The 18,573-nt window shown below is 41.4% G+C and overlaps 2 protein-coding genes across 2 annotated transcripts; both read left to right on the top strand.

The window, feature by feature from the left end:
- The first annotated feature begins 2,138 nt into the window (after window positions 1–2,138).
- Window positions 2,139–3,991, top strand: LOC306748493 (ictacalcin-like). The gene is made up of 3 exons (XM_079231669.1): window positions 2,139–2,218; window positions 3,422–3,567; window positions 3,679–3,991. Exons 2-3 carry the CDS (start codon window positions 3,430–3,432, stop codon window positions 3,817–3,819), a joined length of 279 nt encoding a protein of 92 aa, XP_079087795.1. The 5' UTR covers window positions 2,139–2,218; window positions 3,422–3,429; the 3' UTR covers window positions 3,820–3,991.
- A 2,240-nt stretch (window positions 3,992–6,231) lies between these two features.
- snx27a (sorting nexin 27a) lies at window positions 6,232–17,467 on the top strand (the record flags this gene model as incomplete). The annotated part of the gene is made up of 13 exons (XM_079232070.1): window positions 6,232–6,539; window positions 9,274–9,499; window positions 9,623–9,815; window positions 10,051–10,115; window positions 10,921–11,025; window positions 11,337–11,415; window positions 11,730–11,893; window positions 13,105–13,194; window positions 13,762–13,911; window positions 14,166–14,294; window positions 15,565–15,624; window positions 15,817–15,865; window positions 16,729–17,467. The coding sequence occupies 13 exons, from the start codon at window positions 6,232–6,234 to the stop codon at window positions 16,797–16,799; spliced, it is 1,689 nt and encodes a 562-aa protein (XP_079088196.1). The 3' UTR covers window positions 16,800–17,467.
- Between the last annotated feature and the right edge of the window lie 1,106 nt (window positions 17,468–18,573).

Genomic DNA, 18,573 nt, shown 5'->3' with positions numbered 1-18,573 from the left:
CTCATAAACCCTTAAAACGCTGCCTATTCAAATAATTAGCAACCTTTTTTGAGGTTTCTGGTCAAAGTCTTCTGAGGGTGTATTGTAGAGCCTCACCATGACTGCAGTATTTCTCAAATCCTGGGTGGACGTTGATTGAAAAGTGCTGTCGGTGGTAGTATGAATCAAGAACAGACTCATGGCAGCAAGTTAACCCTAAATGTGAATGTTGATGCTTAGTTTCTGTGTTCTACTCTGTTTTCTTTAATGTCTTTTTTATATTTATCTTGTTTATTATATATAGAGTGTAAATATGTACGATGAGAGCAACGTGCAACCGGAGTCAAATTCCATGTATGTGTACACACACATGGCCAATAAAGCTGATTCTGATTCTGATGAATGTCTGATTTTGCTTCAATATACTTCTGCTTTACCACTAGATGGCATAAGAGTGTAACTGTATTCATAATGTTGGCTGTGAGCGTTTGATAACTGCAAATAGTTTCATATGAACCAGAGCTGGATATATTACAAAATGTCGTTTCCCCGGATACGCCCTCCCTGTTTGGTTGATCTGACTGAGTAAGATGGGGCGGATGGAAGAAGGGAGGAAAAAAGTTTGACTAAAGTGTTCCACACAGAGGAGAAGCACAGTGCAATGTCAGTCGCAGAGCGCATGAATGATTGTGACTTGACTTCCAACCTATGATCAAAATTTACTGGACGCTGATTGAAGTTGTTAATTAGAAGCCGAAACAATTGCACTCTGACCAAAGAGGAGAGACAGAAAAAGACATATCTCTACCTCAATGTCATGCAATGGACCACACACATGCACAGAGCTGCCACGGTGATAATTCTTATGTCTCTGATTTTAGGTCTCTGCAGCGTGACTCATGAGCTTCAGGGACATGACTGAGTCACAGCCTCCACCACAAAATTGCTAAGGAAGGGAGGACCCACTCAGGACCAAAAAAAGCGAATGTTTTGGAATCATGTGCATCTCCAACGATTAAATGAAAATAGGAAAAATGACAATTATATACACAAAAACACATACATTAGTGAGTACAATAAACAATTAAAGTGTTTTCTGAGACATCCTTGGATAGAGAGAAAAACAATCCACATTTAAATGTACACAACTGTTCATTGCTTTGGATGATTTTCAAGATTTACAACAAAAGTCTCGTCACATTTGGTCTTCGTCTTTAGAAAAGTCAGAAAAACAATCAAAATGTGTTTTGGTTGGGTTTTACAGAGGAATTCACAGTATGACAAACATTGTGAACTCAAACATAAAGGGGAAAGAGGAATTATGATTGAAAATGCATGCGCCAAAAATGTTTAATCATTGTTGTTTGTTGTTGGTTCTTTGGGAGAGGAAAACAGCTCTATCAAGATTTTCTTTTAAAGGATTAACAAACGTGACCTCTAAATAGAGCAGCTGTATGTGACCACATCAATACAAGTAGTGATTGAGTTCACATAGTAACCGCTGCAGCTTACAACACATCTTCAATGAACAAGAGAAAAGCAAATGATGGATGTTTCCTTGAAATTCATTTCTTTTAAACAACTAATAATAGCAGTTAATATTCTGTTGAGAATAGTTTTTATCTTGGAAAAAAAAAACAAGCAAACTAACAGTAAACCAAACTAATGTAATACATTGCATGAAAAAAGTGAAAAAGAGCTCTTTATATCTCTGTCACATGACTAAATTGGCTTACAGGTAGTACAAAACATCCCCTTTTTGCTTTGAAAAAGACGATGCCACACTTTCTCTTCATATCTCATGCTTTTTACAGTCTTAAAAGCAATCATTACAAGTTAAAATGCAATCTTCTGTTCATAACATTAGAGAGATTGTTTTTTATGCTAACATTAAGCCTTTTGAAAATGCACTATATTTATCTGACTACGTATTACATGAAGTATGTAACGGCTCAAAGCAGACGCCCAAACAACCAACATGAATATCAGCTGTTTGATGTTTGGTGCTGATTTTCTAAGCAGCGATAATAAATCCATTGTTTCTCAAAGATAACTTGGGATAACTGATAACATGCAAACAGGTCAAGAGGGGAGACGTGGGAGTGGCTGGAGATGAAAAGACAGGGAGGGAGGGAGGAAGTGTGTGGTTGTCTATAAAGCATCCTTTGCATCCTTTTCCGTCGCTACAGCTCCTCTGACTGTTACTCTCCGGTCTCCTTAAACCTCTTCATCAGCTCTGGTGAGTAGAAAATCAAAACAATATTGTTTTGTTTGTTGTTTGATTTCATTTACTGACTTAAAGAAATGCACCAAAACTTTTTACAAGAGGATATTCTTTTGAACGCAACACATTTATGGGCAGTTTTATTAGTGTTGAATACAACATTAAAGTTACCGAGTTACCAGCTCTGTGTGCATTTAGTTTCTCCTTCATTTCTTGTGAAACTAAACGTGGCAACAAACGCTGCTCATTTAGCTCTGACGCCATGTTACTTGGCAAACTTTAGTCTGGAATGCCCTTTGACTGATGCATTGTTCATTCAGAAGTTAGCATCAAGCTTTCGAATTGGCTTTACATTTTAAAACAATTTAAAAATGTAAAACAAACAGAAATACAGTATTCGTTTTGTTTGCACGATTCCCATCTGTTTACAACCCCCAGCTTGCCACACCCCAGAGAGGGAGCCGCACTACGTGAGTCAGAATGCAAACAGAACCAACTCTCTTGGGTTCATGGAGTCAGTGGAAAAGAATCCAGTCTTGGCCTGGAGAGAGTTAGCTGCTGCCATAGCAATGTCCTGTGTGCGTTACAGGTTGTGGGGGAATAAGAGAGGCTGGGCCCCGGTGGAAGCCGAGGGGTTTATTTGTATCCAACTCCACAGAGAGCTCAGGGAAAAACACTGGCAGAGACTATAATGTCAGCCACTGCTTGTATACATAAATTCAAACAAATGTTATTGATCAAAACAACTATAGTATATTCATGTATCAGTCAAATGAGTAATAAAAGCAGAGTGAATAGCAAAAGCAAACAAACAATTGCAAACACTGTCCCGATAGGGAAGCAGACTTGAATATCAGAGTCATGAGCTAAGATGTTTTCCCTTTTCTGTCCCTCCAAACCATTCCCTCATGTTGTGTATGCGAATGCTTCCCTTGGTTAACATTCCATATTCACCCACAAAACCACATGATCCGTGATGGTGCGCGCCAGAGAAAGTTACCAGACTTAGCTAGACTTTGCCTCTAGATGGAGTCACAGCAGCATTAAATGAGAGCATCATGCTTAAGCAACTTCTTCAGTGAATCCCCTGAAGATATTTATGGAAAAATACTAGGCCAATCCGACCTGGCCTGCATGCTACCATACCAATGCGGGGACATGAGGAACATTTCCATGTGGCACAATTAACTCTTTATTCTTTTTGTCCCTGTAAACCAGCAATCATCATGTCCGACATCCAGCAGGCTATGGCCCTCCTCATCGCTGCCTTCGATAAATACGCCGGCAAGGAGGGGGACAAGCGCTCCCTGAATAAGGGAGAGCTGAAAGACCTGCTTCAGAATGAATTTGGGGATTTGCTGGGGGTGAGTGACCTCTGACCTCTCTACTGTACATGATGGTGCATTGTATGGAGATTGGTAAATGCTCTTGGTAGAACAATCAGTGACATTTTTCCACACTTTTCTCAACCGCAGAAGACCAGTGACAAGGCGGCGGTGGACTGCATCTTCAAGAGCCTGGACGCAAACGCGGACAACAGTGTGGACTTCAAGGAGTTTACCAACCTGGTCGCCTGCCTCACCATGGTGTGCCACGAACGCTTCTGCCAGAAATAGGGATCCAAGCGCCACCTTGGGGCTGGCACAGAGAGCCGCCTTCCTGTGAAAGAGATAGCATGACAGCCGTTCTGATAAGCAATAAATATTAACTGCTCTTAACAAAATTTTCATGAAGGCACAACACATTATACTGCTACCCACAATGAAATAAACGTATTTCTTTGAAACACTTGTGCACTTTGTCGGTTACTGTGTGGTGAGGGGAACAATATTTGAGACAAGATTAATTGCACAGATGTGACAGTGACATAGTCTAAGTATGATCCTTGCCCAAAACACTTGAAGTGGTTCAGTGATGTTGAAACAAAGCTTTTATGCTTTTTTTTCTAATTCTTACAGCTGGATTAACTTCAGGAAAGGAGCATTATAACTGCAGGTTATGAAAGAAAAGATGACATTGATGTTGCTTACCGTATTCAGAGCTAAAGCACATTTAACAAAGACCTCTATATAAAGAAGAAATAAGCCAATCCTCCTCATTCAGATGAAATGTTAAGTCATCAGCAAGAACACAATTCTATACAGTTTTCTGATTATTTATTATCAATTATTAATTGGAAAACTTTAGCTACACTTTATCATACTTCTCTGGTTGTGCAACAATTGTATTACATTTGAGCATTTAATCTAGTGAGTGATGTTCAAGTTACATATTATTTCTATATGGTTTTATATATGTTATTGTAACTTTACCAGAATTTTTTTTGGGGTATAGACTCCACTACACGGAGCCTATATAATGGCTTTCTTTTCTAAAATGAGGTTAAATGTGCAGAGCTGGCAATAAGCAATACAAATAAATCAAATATGATGTGTCGGGCCAGCACAATGGTTGATGCCTTTCGCTCACAGGCCTTGGGTTCAAACCTGACCTGCAGGCACGGGGCATTTCTACACGGAGGGCTGCATGTTTTCCTGTGAGTGCCCCAGCTCCACTGCACACAGCCAGAAGACATGCAGGTCAGATGAACTGTATATCCTAAATTGCCTTTATACTGGAGGTGTGACTGTGAATGCAGCTGTCTGTATGTGTTAGCCCTGTGAGAGGCTGGCGACCTGACCTGTTTACCCTGCCTCTCTACTCGTGCATGTCAGAATGGGCTGCCTTGATGAGAGGATGTAGTGAGTGGATGGACGGATGAATAGGATGAATATAGATTATCACATTAATTAATGCAAGAACTTTAACATTATGAACAAATGAATAATTGTATTTGTAGAACACCAGTACATTTATTCAAGTATTTTCAGTACTTTTACTTTTTCTTTTGTTATAAAGTCCTCTGATGATTTGAATTAGTTGCTTTTACTGTACACTTTGGTCCTTGCAGCTTCTTTAATCAACATCAATGTTGTGGACTCTCGTCCAGGATCACTATTGGTGATGTGTGTCACTGAAGCACTGAGAAGCCTTAACACCAATATTCTTTTAACACCATGCATTTTGGTAATATTGACTAGTCGTGTGGCTTGAGGACAGACAACCTGTATGTTTTCATTCCTAACAAATACTGCAGCAGGTGACCTCACAGATTACTTCTCCCTCTCTGTTTTACAATTAGTGATCAGCACCTGTGTAGCACATGATGGTCTCTCCCAATCACGTGGATTACGCAATGTGATAAGAAGCAACATAATATCAGTATTTGGCAGCTGTTTTTGAACTGTGTCACAAGGCAGCAGGTCAGGGAGTGAGAAATAACACAACAAGAGCTAGAGAGAGAGAGAGAGAGAGAGAGAGAGAGAGAGAGAGAGAGAGAGAGAGAGAGAGATTACAAAATAAATACAAAATTGATATATATATATATATATATATATATATATATATATATATATATATATATGAAAATACATATATGTATATTTATATGGATGTGGTTTACCTATATTTCTATAATCTCACTCAGAGTTCAATCGAAAAATGAACGTCAAAAACAAAAGGTTACTTCTAGAAAAAAAGAATAAAGTGACTTATTAGTGACTTAGTATAAAAAAGAAATGAATAAATCGTGTCTTCCTATTGTTGTGTGTGTGTGTGTGTGTGTGTGTGTGTGTGTGTGTGTGTGTGTGTGTGTGTGTGTGTGTGTGTGTGTGTGTATATGTGTGTGTGTGTGTGTGTGTGTGTGTGTGTGTGTGTGTGTGTGTGTGTGTGTGTGTGCGCGTGTGCGTGTGCGTGTGTGTGTGTGTGTGTGTTATTTGAATAACTTTGCATTGAGAAGATAAACAGAGCAGACTTTGGGTGACGCCTCCGGCCAGTCACGTTGAGAGGCCGCGTCTCGTGACGCTCTGAGGGGCGGGTTATCAACAACGGTCCGTGGAGCCAGCGCTGACTGAGGGACAGAGCTCGAGTGTTGTTTTGAATTTACGATAAGACACCGATCGGAAGGGGGGCTCGGGCCTATGGATAAGATGGCGGATGTAGAAGACGATGAGACTCAGTCGGCTCCCCCTTCGGCATCCCGTAACGGTCCGGCTGTCGGTTCGTCTGCGGGCCAGAACATAGCGACCGTGACGGTTACGTCAGGTCCGCGGATGGTCAGGATAGTCAAGTCGGAGTCCGGCTACGGGTTCAACGTCCGCGGTCAAGTCAGCGAAGGAGGGCAGCTCCGGAGCATCAACGGGGAGCTGTACGCTCCTCTTCAGCATGTCAGCGCCGTGCTGCCCGGGGGAGCGGCGGACCGAGCCGGGATAGGAAAGGGTGACAGGATCCTGGAAGTGTAAGTCAGCCTCTCTGTTCAATACTGCCAGGCAGGTACTTAGCACGTACGGCTAGCTACCTAGTTTAGCCCGTGTTGATCCAATTCCCACCATGTGTTAAGCTATCCTCAAGGTATAACCGCTACGTCACCTGTCTGTTATGACACCAACAGTAACGTAAGCCGTCCACCCGGCTAACTAACCAGCTAACCAGCTATGTGTCCAGTGTGTGCGTTAGCGTAGCTACACCAAGCTAACGCTGGAGAGTTGTCTCGGAAGCTAGCTGTCTTACATAAGTTGGACAACAGGCTGTGCATGTTGATTAGCTCGAGCTAGCGAGCGAGCAGGTAGCTCACGTCTTGTTGAGGGACTGCTCCAGAGGGGCTGTACTGACGGACATTACATTACAGTCTTGTTGCCGGTGTATTGTCATGTGCATGTTAGTATGGATGTGTGTTTGGACCCTGTCCGAAGACAGTGGATGGCGGTATTGTCACGCAAATTCAATATGAAATGGTGTGAGTGTCCACGTATCTTGTCCCGCAGAGAAACCGTGTGTAACACTGTCTTTCACAGCTAGCATCATTTTGACATGAGACAATTTGAGTCTTGTTTTGACCCTTTATCCCAATAAGTGCACGTGATTGTTTGGCTTTCGTGTACATGACAAATGCAAGTGAACTGACAGGCTTCTCCCTGAAGTGGCTTTTCATGAAAATAACCTAATTGTTAAACGTCTCTTCTGGCCTTTTAACTTTTAACATACAACATGTATGTGAGACCTATAAATGCTTATACTTACAATACAAAAGGGACATTATGTTCTCACAGAACCATTATTTAGTGTGTGTGTGTGTGTGTGTGTGTGTGTGTGTGTGTGTGTGTGTGGGGCCTATAAACTTTAACGGCTGGATATGAGCAGTGAAGACATGATCATGTCTTACTGTGACTGGGCCATAGGTTAAATTTGGACAAAGGGAGAAGAGAAACAGAAAACAAGGAACACTAATCGACATCTACTTGCTGAGGCATCAAAAAAAGTTTTACCCAACCTGTGTTTTCTGCATGTTAAGTGCTAAATCTCTCTCTGATCATGTGACAATACCAGTACTTATCAGGTGACTTATTAACAATCTTGACACACCATCTTCTCAAAAAGGTATGTCCAACGTCAGCATCTTACTACTTTTATGAATAAGGAAGGGGAGCAATGCTCCTTCACTGGTGATAAACCGCTAACGTTTGCTATTTCTTGACTCCACTTAAGTATACTTTACTACACTTCTTGTGCATAATCAGATTTTTCATAGTCACCTTTTGTAAAGCAGAAAATAGTCATAATTTATAATAATACAAGTTTTTTGTTATTGATTCTCACAATTACAATTTTAATAACTAAAAACATAACGATTAATCTTATAAAATAGTGTGAAGAGCTGCTTGCTTTGCTCTAATTCATTACTATTTGTCAGACATCACTTTCGACCGTTGTAAATTGTTACAGGAATTTGTCAGATTTCCAATCTTTTACAGACTACATTTCATCAAAACACATGCACTTAGCCTAATTCACATTATGCCAACCCCCTTTGTTGCTGATCAGCTATTGTGACACCTTGTTTTGTCTAATAAGAGGATGAGGGGGATCAGATTAGTGTTGAGACCAAAACTTCTCCTTTTATCTTCATCTTTTTGGTCACCTCCTACCCACTTGCTGTCCAGTTGAACAACTCTGAAGAATGTCGTCATGTCAATTTCTATTCCCATTCCTTCCCATTCCATTGTTGACTATTTTCAACCACGCTCTCTTTATCCGTTAGACTTATTCCCACTTTGATCCACGATACTATACAGATAAACATTGACAGACCAATGTTGGACTCTTGCATGCTCCATCCTCTCCTGTGTCTGCCCCGCTGTTTCTCTTAGGACGATTAGCAGGGACACCTGATGCTGGTGCCATCTGGCCTCAGCAAAGCCAAGAAGGGGGTGTCTCACAGCACCAAAGAAAAGGGAGACATCAGAACTGACCTGGTTACTCTGCACTCCCAACATTGTGTTTATCAATGGAGGACAAAAGGAGCTCACATTACCACACACCATGATTAGTAAAATGAGCAGAATGCATATTTGCAACACTAATAGAATACTATATAATTGTGCTGTGCAGATCTGTGATGAAAGTGGCATTATTATTTTATTTAGAAATGTGATGCAGACCTTATCGGGTGGATCGGTTATTGTGACATGACTAATCATTAGAAATTCAGCGTTTGCACTATTAGTTGCATTCATTCAGTCAAAGCGGGCAGACAACTGAGTCTTTAGTGCCACCGCTATTCGTGGCCTCATGTTGCTTTCACATACTAAGTGTTACTCGCTGGATTTCAAATCGGGGGGGGGGGAGAACACCAGTATTGTATCCATATTTGATATTGAGATATGCTCCCAGTTGAGGTATAGGAATTGGTATTGGGAAGAAATGGTTGGATTAGTGCATCCCTAATTATTATTTCCATTTTACACAAGGCACTAATTTCACGCCAAAGCAGCATGGTTACGGTCCGGTCGAGCCCCGCTCTGGTCAGCGCTGAATGCTTGATCTGTTTTGTGCCGAGAGTTGAATCATCTGCCGTTTTGAAACATAAATTGATCAGGTGGGAAAAGAGGATTTTTAAAACGTATTGCCAACTTTCCTTCTGTCTCTCCCTTCCTTCTCCCTCTACCTTTCTCTTGCTCTTACTTTCCCTGTAGTAATGGGGTGAGCGTGGAAGGTGCCACCCATAAGCAAGTGGTGGACCTCATCCGTGCCGGGGAGAAGGAGCTGGTTCTGGCTGTGCTGTCTGTTCCAGCTCTGGAGGCTGATGGACTGGAAGTAGGAGATGATGTCCAACTCAACTATGACTACAGCGACAAGCAGGCAGTGCCCATTTCCGTTCCCACGTACAAACATGTAGAGCAGCACTCCGAGAGGTTTGTGGTGAGTACGGATCTGACACGAAACCTTTCTTTCTTTAAAAGCCTCTTGCGGCTGCCCCTCAAATTTATAATATCGTAATTGGTATTGAAAAAACTTGTCCTGTCTTTGTCTCAATGGCCATAGGTCTACAACGTGTACATGTCAGGTAGACAGCTGTGCTCAAAGCGCTACCGGGAGTTTGCCATCCTGAACCAGAACCTAAAGAGGGAGTTTTCTAACTTCAACTTCCCAAAGCTTCCCGGTAAATGGCCCTTCTCCCTGTCTGAACAGCAGCTGGATGCTCGCCGTAGAGGCCTGGAGGAATATCTCGAGCGAGGTAAGCTGATATGGAAGGTCACTGGCGCTGATTTTCAACATAGGGCAAAATTATTTTCTTTTATATATAATAGCCATACTAAGGAACAGAAGGAATAATGTAGTGTGCACATGCATAATTCATGTAGTTAGGATAGAAAATAGGTCAAGTTCTGGCTGTGATCAATGTTCCACCATATATTGAAATACTATAAATGTGACTGACTTCTCCCATCGTTTTCTGTATTTGTCTCTAGTTTGCTCTGTGCGGGTGGTCGGGGAGAGTGACATCATGCAGGAGTTTCTCTCTGAATCAGATGAGGTATGCAGACTATACCCATTGTCATGACCCGGCTCTTGAGCCATGACAAAAATGGGAGACACACAGGTTTTTAGACGGAAAAGCGTACATTTATTAATTAACAAACAACCAAACGGTAAATATGAGGTGTGGCAAACAAAAACATGGTGCTGGAGGAATAGAGATCTAGAAGGAGGACTGGGGCAGACAGGTTTTAAATACCCCTGGGAGACTGGCCAGGTGCTCCCAGTTGCACTGATAAGCTCCGCCTACCAGGGACCTGCAAGACAACACAGACGATCAAGAGGAAAAGCACACAGCAGGCCCTGCTTAAAGCAAGAGGGCCGTCACACCATCAACGACCTTTAGTCTTTTAGTGTATTTTCCATAAACAAGCATCAGTAGTCTATCCACTTTATGTCAGACAGAAGAGAAACACAATTTCAGATCTTCTGTATGTTTGCACAAATAGAAGAAGTGACAAATAAAACTGACTTTGACTTTGAGTAGTCAAGTTTAGTTCCTTAAAAATAGCTGTCTGTCAATCATGTCTGCCAGCATGGAGTTTAAAGGGGAGACTCAAAACAATTAGACAGTTAATTGCATTTTCTTTCTAGTGTTGAATGAATGACAGCATCAGAAACAAATGCACTAATACTGAATTAATCCAGCACTTAAAGAAACATCACCAGGAGGATCAGGACAAAAACAGATGGTAGTTCTAGTTTAGTTCTGTCTTGTTTTATTTATTTGTTATAGTTCTGAAGCAAATTATGCATTTACCAGCTCTACAGCTGTTCTCATTATGTGTTGCTTCGCTGTGCAGAACTACAATGGAGTGACAGACGTAGAGCTGCGGATAGCCCTGCCAGACAAGACCACCATCTCTGTCAGAGTACGCAAGAACAGCACCACGGATCAGGTGTACCAGGTAGGATCATATGGCATCGACTGGAATGTTGCTGTCGTACACTTATATTGCCCCATTGTTTTGGACATCTGAATGTGGCTTTGCATTCAGTTCTAAGCTTGAATTATGACACTGAGAATTGCTCAATCTAATCATATCTACTGGTAAATACATGGTATTCCTTAGGTGTAGAGCATGAACTCATACTGAAAGAAAAAATAAATAACACGGACACACTTTATAAGAGATAAAGGGTCAACTTTCATGCGGCAATATAAATTCTCAAACAATGTTTTTCTTACTTAACTGACTGTGTTTCACCCTCTCTGTAGGCATTAGTGATGAAGGTTGGAATGGACAGTATTATGGCGAGCTACTTTGCCCTTTTTGAAGTCATCAACCACTCCTTTGGTAAGAACCGTATGAGTACTTGATGTTTATGGGTGTTTCGCACAGAAATTCAGAGCTTTTTCACATATTCTCTTGTTTAATTTAAAAGCCTTCCTTAGATGACATATCACATGATCACTAGTTTTCTAAATAAAGACCTGTACCATTCCCCTGGTTATTTTAATTCGTTGTGCCTCGGGGTATGCACCGTTTTGGACGGCAAGGGCAGGTAATTTTGTACAGGCCAGAATGAATTATTTTCTAGTGACTGAACGGACAACCCCCCCTCTTTTCATCCCCCGCCTCCTCCCTCTCCTTTCTATTATTTGTTGCAGTGCGGAAGCTGGTTCCTAATGAGTTTCCCCACAAGCTCTATGTGCAGAACTACACATCAGCAGTGCCGGGGACTTGCTTGGCCCTCCGCAAATGGTTGTTCAGCTTCCAGGAGGAGGAGTTACTAAGAGACAACCCGCTGGCACTGCACTACTGCTTTCACCAGGTAATAACAATAATTGAATCCCACTTGCCATGGACTTGAGGGAACTTGGCACAAAGTCTGTCCTTCTGGGCTTTTTTCCATCAAGAGTGTATATACTCCTCTCCTCCTTGAAACTGTTTAAACATGTTGGAGGTTTCTGAATTTTCTTTTTTATATCATGGATTATTTCCGGCATAATGGGGGAAATTAACTGTATTCTTTTACTCTAAATCACTAGTCTCAGAATCATCCAGTTCAGTTTACTTAATTATTCCCACAGTTCAAAAAAATCTTTTTACCGTGGCTTTTTTTATCAGCATTCAGTGTAAACACACCGGTTGCATACTTGTTGTTGTTTTATCGAGCCTTTCTAGACAATAAACACAATCGGTTTATATCGTATCTTATGGCCGCCAAACTAAACATTCTTTGACATTAAAATAAGCTAAATGTGGCTCAGTGGTAGCTGGGAGTGTGTTGACAAATAATTATGTAATAATAAAAAATGTATGACAGTCCTGGACACAAAGGTCTACCCTTAACTGCAACTGAAATCCTAGCTAACGTCACATCTTAAACAACATTTCAAACTCCTTCCAATCATGAAGTCCAAAAATGACATTCTGAATGCTTAACAACTAGACTACGCTTTGAAATGCCGCCATTCATGTCCTTAATCAGGACCAGAGAACCATAATAATCGAGCGAAAACCTTCCCACAAATGTTAAAGTATATAGTGTGAACCGAAATAATCCTTGAATGGAAATGCACACAAAAAACAAGCACAGCAGCAGCAGCAGCCTGGAAGCTGTCCGCTGACCAATAAAGGTCACTCCCTGAAGCATTTTAGGCATGTGAGGTTCAGCAGTGACCCATAACATCAATTTCTGCTTGTAAAGTCAGCCAAAAAAAACGAGTTGAAACTCGCTGTAAATCTCTGTTGAGCTGATCTTAAGGGAGCTGCATTAACCTCTGTAGGTTCATCACGACGAGCGACCCCTTTCACAATGTCATTTGATTGTTGCTATTGTAGAAATATAGATTTTAACCACTTTAAAATATACACATAAGCAATTGCTGTTATTGATTGCACTTGGTTACTTGAGGCAGAATGTCTTTTTGCTAAATGGTTTTAATGGATAATCATTTTTGTGCAGTGACCTCAAATAATAAATGGCGTTGTATCTCTTTCTACCACCCATCCACCCCCACCCCCTGTCTGTCTGTCCAGGCACTGGAAGATGTGAAGAAGGGATTCATAAAAACAGAGGACAAATCCTACCAGCTGCAGAAACTGGCAGAGCAGCGCAAGATGGCCACGGTCAGTCCTACAGACCACTCTTTGTTCAGGGAGGGGATCGGGATGACTACACTTTTAGCTTGCTGACCAGAGCCATCACCAAAACGCTACCAAATAGAAATGGACAGAAAAGTCAGAAACCCTTTCACTTCATAATAAGGCCTTCTGTGGTTTAAACATTACGTTTGAACATTAACCAAACTGTGGCGTGTGAGAGTCTGAAGGCTTTTGTGTGTGAATCAAACAACATTCACAGCTTTGCAGCCACCCAGCACATTTGCTTCATTTGGATCAGGAAACAAATTGCACTAGGCGGAGAAACCCAAATATTTGGTTACCGTACACCCTAACTTGTATCTCGGAAGAGGTCTGTATCTGCATGAAAGAAGCACGGGGCTGTAGCGACGTCGCAAGGTACTTGGATAGAAACTGAGATTATTACAGAATGCAGTGCATCTTGAGTCCAAAACTGACTCAAAGTGAGCGTTACTGCATTATTCTTTCTGTTACAAACCTTTTTTAGATGACCCTAACCTGGTTACTTATAGGATTAGTGACTGATCTGTTTGCGCTCTCACACTCTGTTAGTACCTGAGTCTGCTGCGGACATGTGAGGGCTACAACGAGGTGGCCTTCCCCCACTGCTCCTGTGACTCCAGGAGGAAAGGACATGTCATCACAGCTATCAGCATCCATCACTTCAAGCTGCACGCTTGTACTGAGGACGGCACGCTGGAGGTGAGGGTTTGCTTTTGTTGGTTTGATGTAGAAACACAGGACAAGTAAGGGAACATGGTATGTTTACCATTTTATGAAAATGGGGATAGTTATTATTGCAAAAAAACTATTTTGGCTTATAATAGAGTGAAATCCTGTGTTTTCCTACCTGGATTTCCCAGATAGTGAATTGTGAAGCAAACCAATGTTAAGCCGAATTTAAATTAAATGTCCATCTACGCCCAGAGCTTAGTACTGTAAACGTTCTCCCACAGAACCAGGTGATAGCGTTCGAGTGGGCGGAGATGCAGCGTTGGGACACGGATGAGGAGGGGATGGCTTTCTGCTTTGAATACGCCAGAGGAGAGAAGAAACCTCGCTGGGTCAAGATCTTCACTCCATATGTAAGTGGGCACACACGGTCACCACATGTATTGGTTTTTTATTGTGTTTATATATTTAATAACTTACTTAAAGAAAGGGGGATCGCAGTAATGGAATATGATATTCCTGACTATGTTTTCAATAGTGGATAATAACCTGAAACTAAAGTGTTTTAGTGAGCTTACAATGAGTGGTTTATATCTACGTTGTCTCTGGATCATGGTTTAAACAAGTGGTTTAATAACCAGGTAAAGTCCCTACACACATATTTATCTTTTTAGCATAGAACCTTTTCTAAAATGAAGTACTTCATTTTAAGTCACATTTTTCAAAAGCTTTTTAAATCCAGCCTTTATTTGACTTGAAATAAGAGAAGATAATGTATTTATTATTAGAAGATGTATTATTTATAATTAATCCAGTTCAATTGACTGTGGCTCAGTGGTTAGCATGCCTGACTTTCAATCAGAGGATCGGTTGTTCGAGCCCCGGCCCCCGCTAGCCCATGTTGATGTATCCTTGAGCAAGCATTTGAACACCTAACCCCAAATTGCTCCCCTTTGCTGTGTCTATGGTCTATAGCAAAAATGTAAGTCTCTTTGGATAAAAGCGTCAGCTGAATGTAATGTAATGTAATTGGAAATCTGTAATAATAAATAATGTTTAGATGTTATTCAATTGAATTTTCTATATTTAATTTGATAGTTAATTGTTGACTACATACAGACGTTAATACAACTGTTGGCTACTTCAATAGATATGGCACAACATCATATAGCATAAATTGGACATTATTGTGATGTTCTGGACCTTTGCATGATGAAATTCTCTCTAACCGGACCTCGCTGAATTGTAGTTGAATAAGCCTGATGTAGAGGGTCTCCTTCAAGGACTCCGCCATGTTGCACCGCCATGTTTGTACAGTAGTCTCCACCAGACAAACTAAACACTGGTACTATAGAAAGCCTTACGCCTTTTTACGTTACCGGAAGGCCAATTCAATGTAATCTGCAACCTCGCCACTAGATGTCGCTACTTTTTGAATGTACCAATAAGAATATCGACCAACCGACCGGGAGGGGTCGGCCCTGCTTGGTTTAAATTTGCAGTTTTAGAGTGACGTGTGTTGTGATTCTTTTAAATAAGTTATAATTGGTTAGATAGTCAACCCACTTTCCTTCATTGCAATAATAACGGTCGTAAAAAGCTGCACTAAGTCACGGTGTCTTTGCAGGCACACTGTTGCGTATTGGAAAGCTGACTTGCAATTCTGTTTTTGTTTTTTTCCAGTTTAACTACATGCATGAGTGCTTTGAGCGGGTCTTTTGTGAGCTGAAGTGGAGGAAACAGGTATGGACCACTCCTTTCCTCTTCCATTGTGGGACGCACATGACTCCATGCCAAGTTTGATATTCTAAACATAGCTTATATTCTTACATTTTTCTTTACAAATACAAAAAGACCCTAAGAAGTTGTTCAGTTTGTTCAGAATGAATGTTTTTATATTTCTTGTGTGTTGTTTTTTTCCATTTACTCTGTCAGGTTGAGGAAGAGGCATCTGACAAAGACAACAAAAACTGCAGTAACAATGGTGAGCAGCAAGTATTGTTTGGTCCTAAATGCAAAGCGATAACAGTGTTTGTAACACAGTTGATAAAACACAGCACCAACACTGAATGTTAAGAGGCTAGATCTTATCTAAAGCAAATTATAAAGAAATATGTATTCAGGTGTGGCGCACAACATGAATTATGCAAAAAACTAAAAGGGCAGCGGCGGGCAGAGGATTTTAAGTACCTTCCTCTTTTATGTGCATTAAAGGAAGAAATATATGTGCTTGGTTTTCAGTTTTATAAGTAACTTAAGTTCAGTGACATTGAATTACACCTCGCCCTAAAAAGAGACTTCCAGATCTTTGCATTATAAGGAACTGCACATAGTCAAGGAAAGTACAAACTAGAGAACGAGATGCATTTTTCATGGACAATTGCCCAGAGCTTCACAATGTACTTAACGAAGGACTGCTATCCGATTACTGTAAGAAGACTGTTCAGATTAGATGCACGTAAAGACACGTGACTATCAGAGCCATCTCAAAGAGACCCGCACATCAGAGGGAAGTTGAAACCATTTGTCCCATGTGAGACAGCACAATGTAGGAATGTGGAAAAGCAGCTAAAAAGCTCATGTGAGAAACCTCATGCGTTTACAGGAACTGAGACAGATCTATCAGCTGAGCATTGAGAAAGTGAGATGATTCATGACGTCCATCTATATGGCGCCACAAAGGCACTTGAGTCGGAATTTAGGGACTTTTCTTCGTGACACTGCTGAGAAACTGACCGATGTGTGTTGTGTTGTGGAGGCATGTTCATAAGTCACATGGCATTCCCAAAAAAAGAAAAAAAGCCCATCATTCAGACTTGTTCCCTGAATCGTCTCTCTGTGTTCCAGATTATCTGGCTCCTCTGGAGACACAGCAGAAGGGATGGCGCCACCTAGGGGGAGAGATTGCAACTTCCTAAACTCATTTGTCATCACTCAAACTAGAACTGGTCCACTTGCATCATCACAGCCACCCCAGAGCGCCCATCGACAAACACCGAACCAAGTGAAAGACTGAGGCCATCCATGCCCCCCGAAAAACCCACCGGAAGAGACCGGAAGTGGAGTAGCCAGACTTTACCGACCCCCGGGATCACACAGCAAGAAGAGCAACGAAGGAGAATAAACAAAAGCCAACGTTCATGTCATTCACTAGATCTCCGTAGCGTGTCTGTTGTTTTCCCTCAATGCATCTGCCCTGTGATGTGCGGCCGGACATGAGCAAATTCTCGCCACTGGTTGAGCTGTAACACACACACACACACACGTGCGTACAGTGTGTGACTGGTGACGCCAGCACAGCACAGCACTGCGGCACCGTGTGCGCAAAGGGAGCATCGAGGAATCGGAAGAGCCAACATGTGAGACGGGATTCAACACGATCGGCTCGGTGCAGCGCTTTCAGCCCGGCCCTCGTCTGCTGAACTGAGCGGATGAAAATACGAACGGAGGGATACCGAAAAACTGGGGTTTCAGTTCCCAGTTATCGATAAAGAGAAATAAAGCAAATTCATGCTTTTACACTGATGGACAACAACGCAAACATTATGTTTTCCATCTGTGAGGTCAGATGTGTTCTGTCTTTGTCAGAAAACATAATCGACACAAATGTATCTGAAAAAGAATGTTGGGGGATGGTTCATAATTGTGTGTATGTTTATCTTCTGAAAAAAAAAAATAGATTAATATAAGAGCTATAAAAAAATAATTGTTTCTTGATCTAACACAACGAAACACTAACTGAACTGCATTCAAGCTGCTCTAACAAAACTCTATTTTCCCCCTTTTGTTCTGGTCTAACCCACGCTGCCGACAGAGCGACCTCTGCTGGCAGTCGGCCATTAATGTCTGTTTGTGTATTTATCCCTTGCAAGTGTTTTCATGTGGTGATTTTGTAGAGCGTGTAAGTTGAGAGGAAGAGGTGTTCTCTGCTCTGCGCAGAGAGGAACTCTTGAACAACAAGTTGACGGGCCAAACGTTTTTGAAATGGCTAGACTGAAGAGATTGTGAATATAAAGACGGGATAAGAGTTATTTCTAGTTGCAGTTCTCTGAACAGGCAGCAGAGAGCAGCAGAGAGCAAGACATATTTAGTTGGAGGCTTTGAGAAAGATATTGAAATCCTTAGCTTCTTACAGAGCGATCCCTCAGGATCTGTAGCCGACCCAAAAGTATCACTCCTCTTCAGGTTGTCCAATAACCATGTCAAGAAAACAGATGGAGTGTGTGTCTGTGTGTGTGTGTCTCTGTGTGTCTCTGTTTAGAGTAGATGGTGCATAAAGTTGTGTGACTGCAACCAGCATACAAAGCAATGCAGGCAGCTGCCTGCATGTTACTGCACCTACATTGGCACAGTATTAGTTATGTTTATTTGCACATGACATATGATGACATTTAGAGCAGCACCTTTTCTTTTTTCAACCCCTTTTTTTTGTTTAAAACATTTTTGTCTCACTTTAAGTGTAGAAAGCAGGTTCACATGCCTGCGAGAAAAAAGATCTTCTTAATGAAGACGTGCGTAAATGTTTTGATTTCCTGTGAATGCAATAGAGTTTTGTTGATCCCACTACCGGCAAGTAATTTATTGCGGCTTATTCATTACTGACTCGCTTGCTGTAATGGTGTTTTTTTTTTTTTATTCACACTGACCTAGAGCACAAGTTCAAGTTCTGCTTTATTAAATATATATATATAT

This window comes from Taurulus bubalis, assembly GCF_910589615.1.
Source record: "Taurulus bubalis genome assembly, chromosome: 16".
In the NCBI taxonomy this organism is placed as follows: domain Eukaryota; kingdom Metazoa; phylum Chordata; class Actinopteri; order Perciformes; family Cottidae; genus Taurulus; species Taurulus bubalis.
This window is presented reverse-complemented; position numbering and strand designations above follow the sequence as displayed.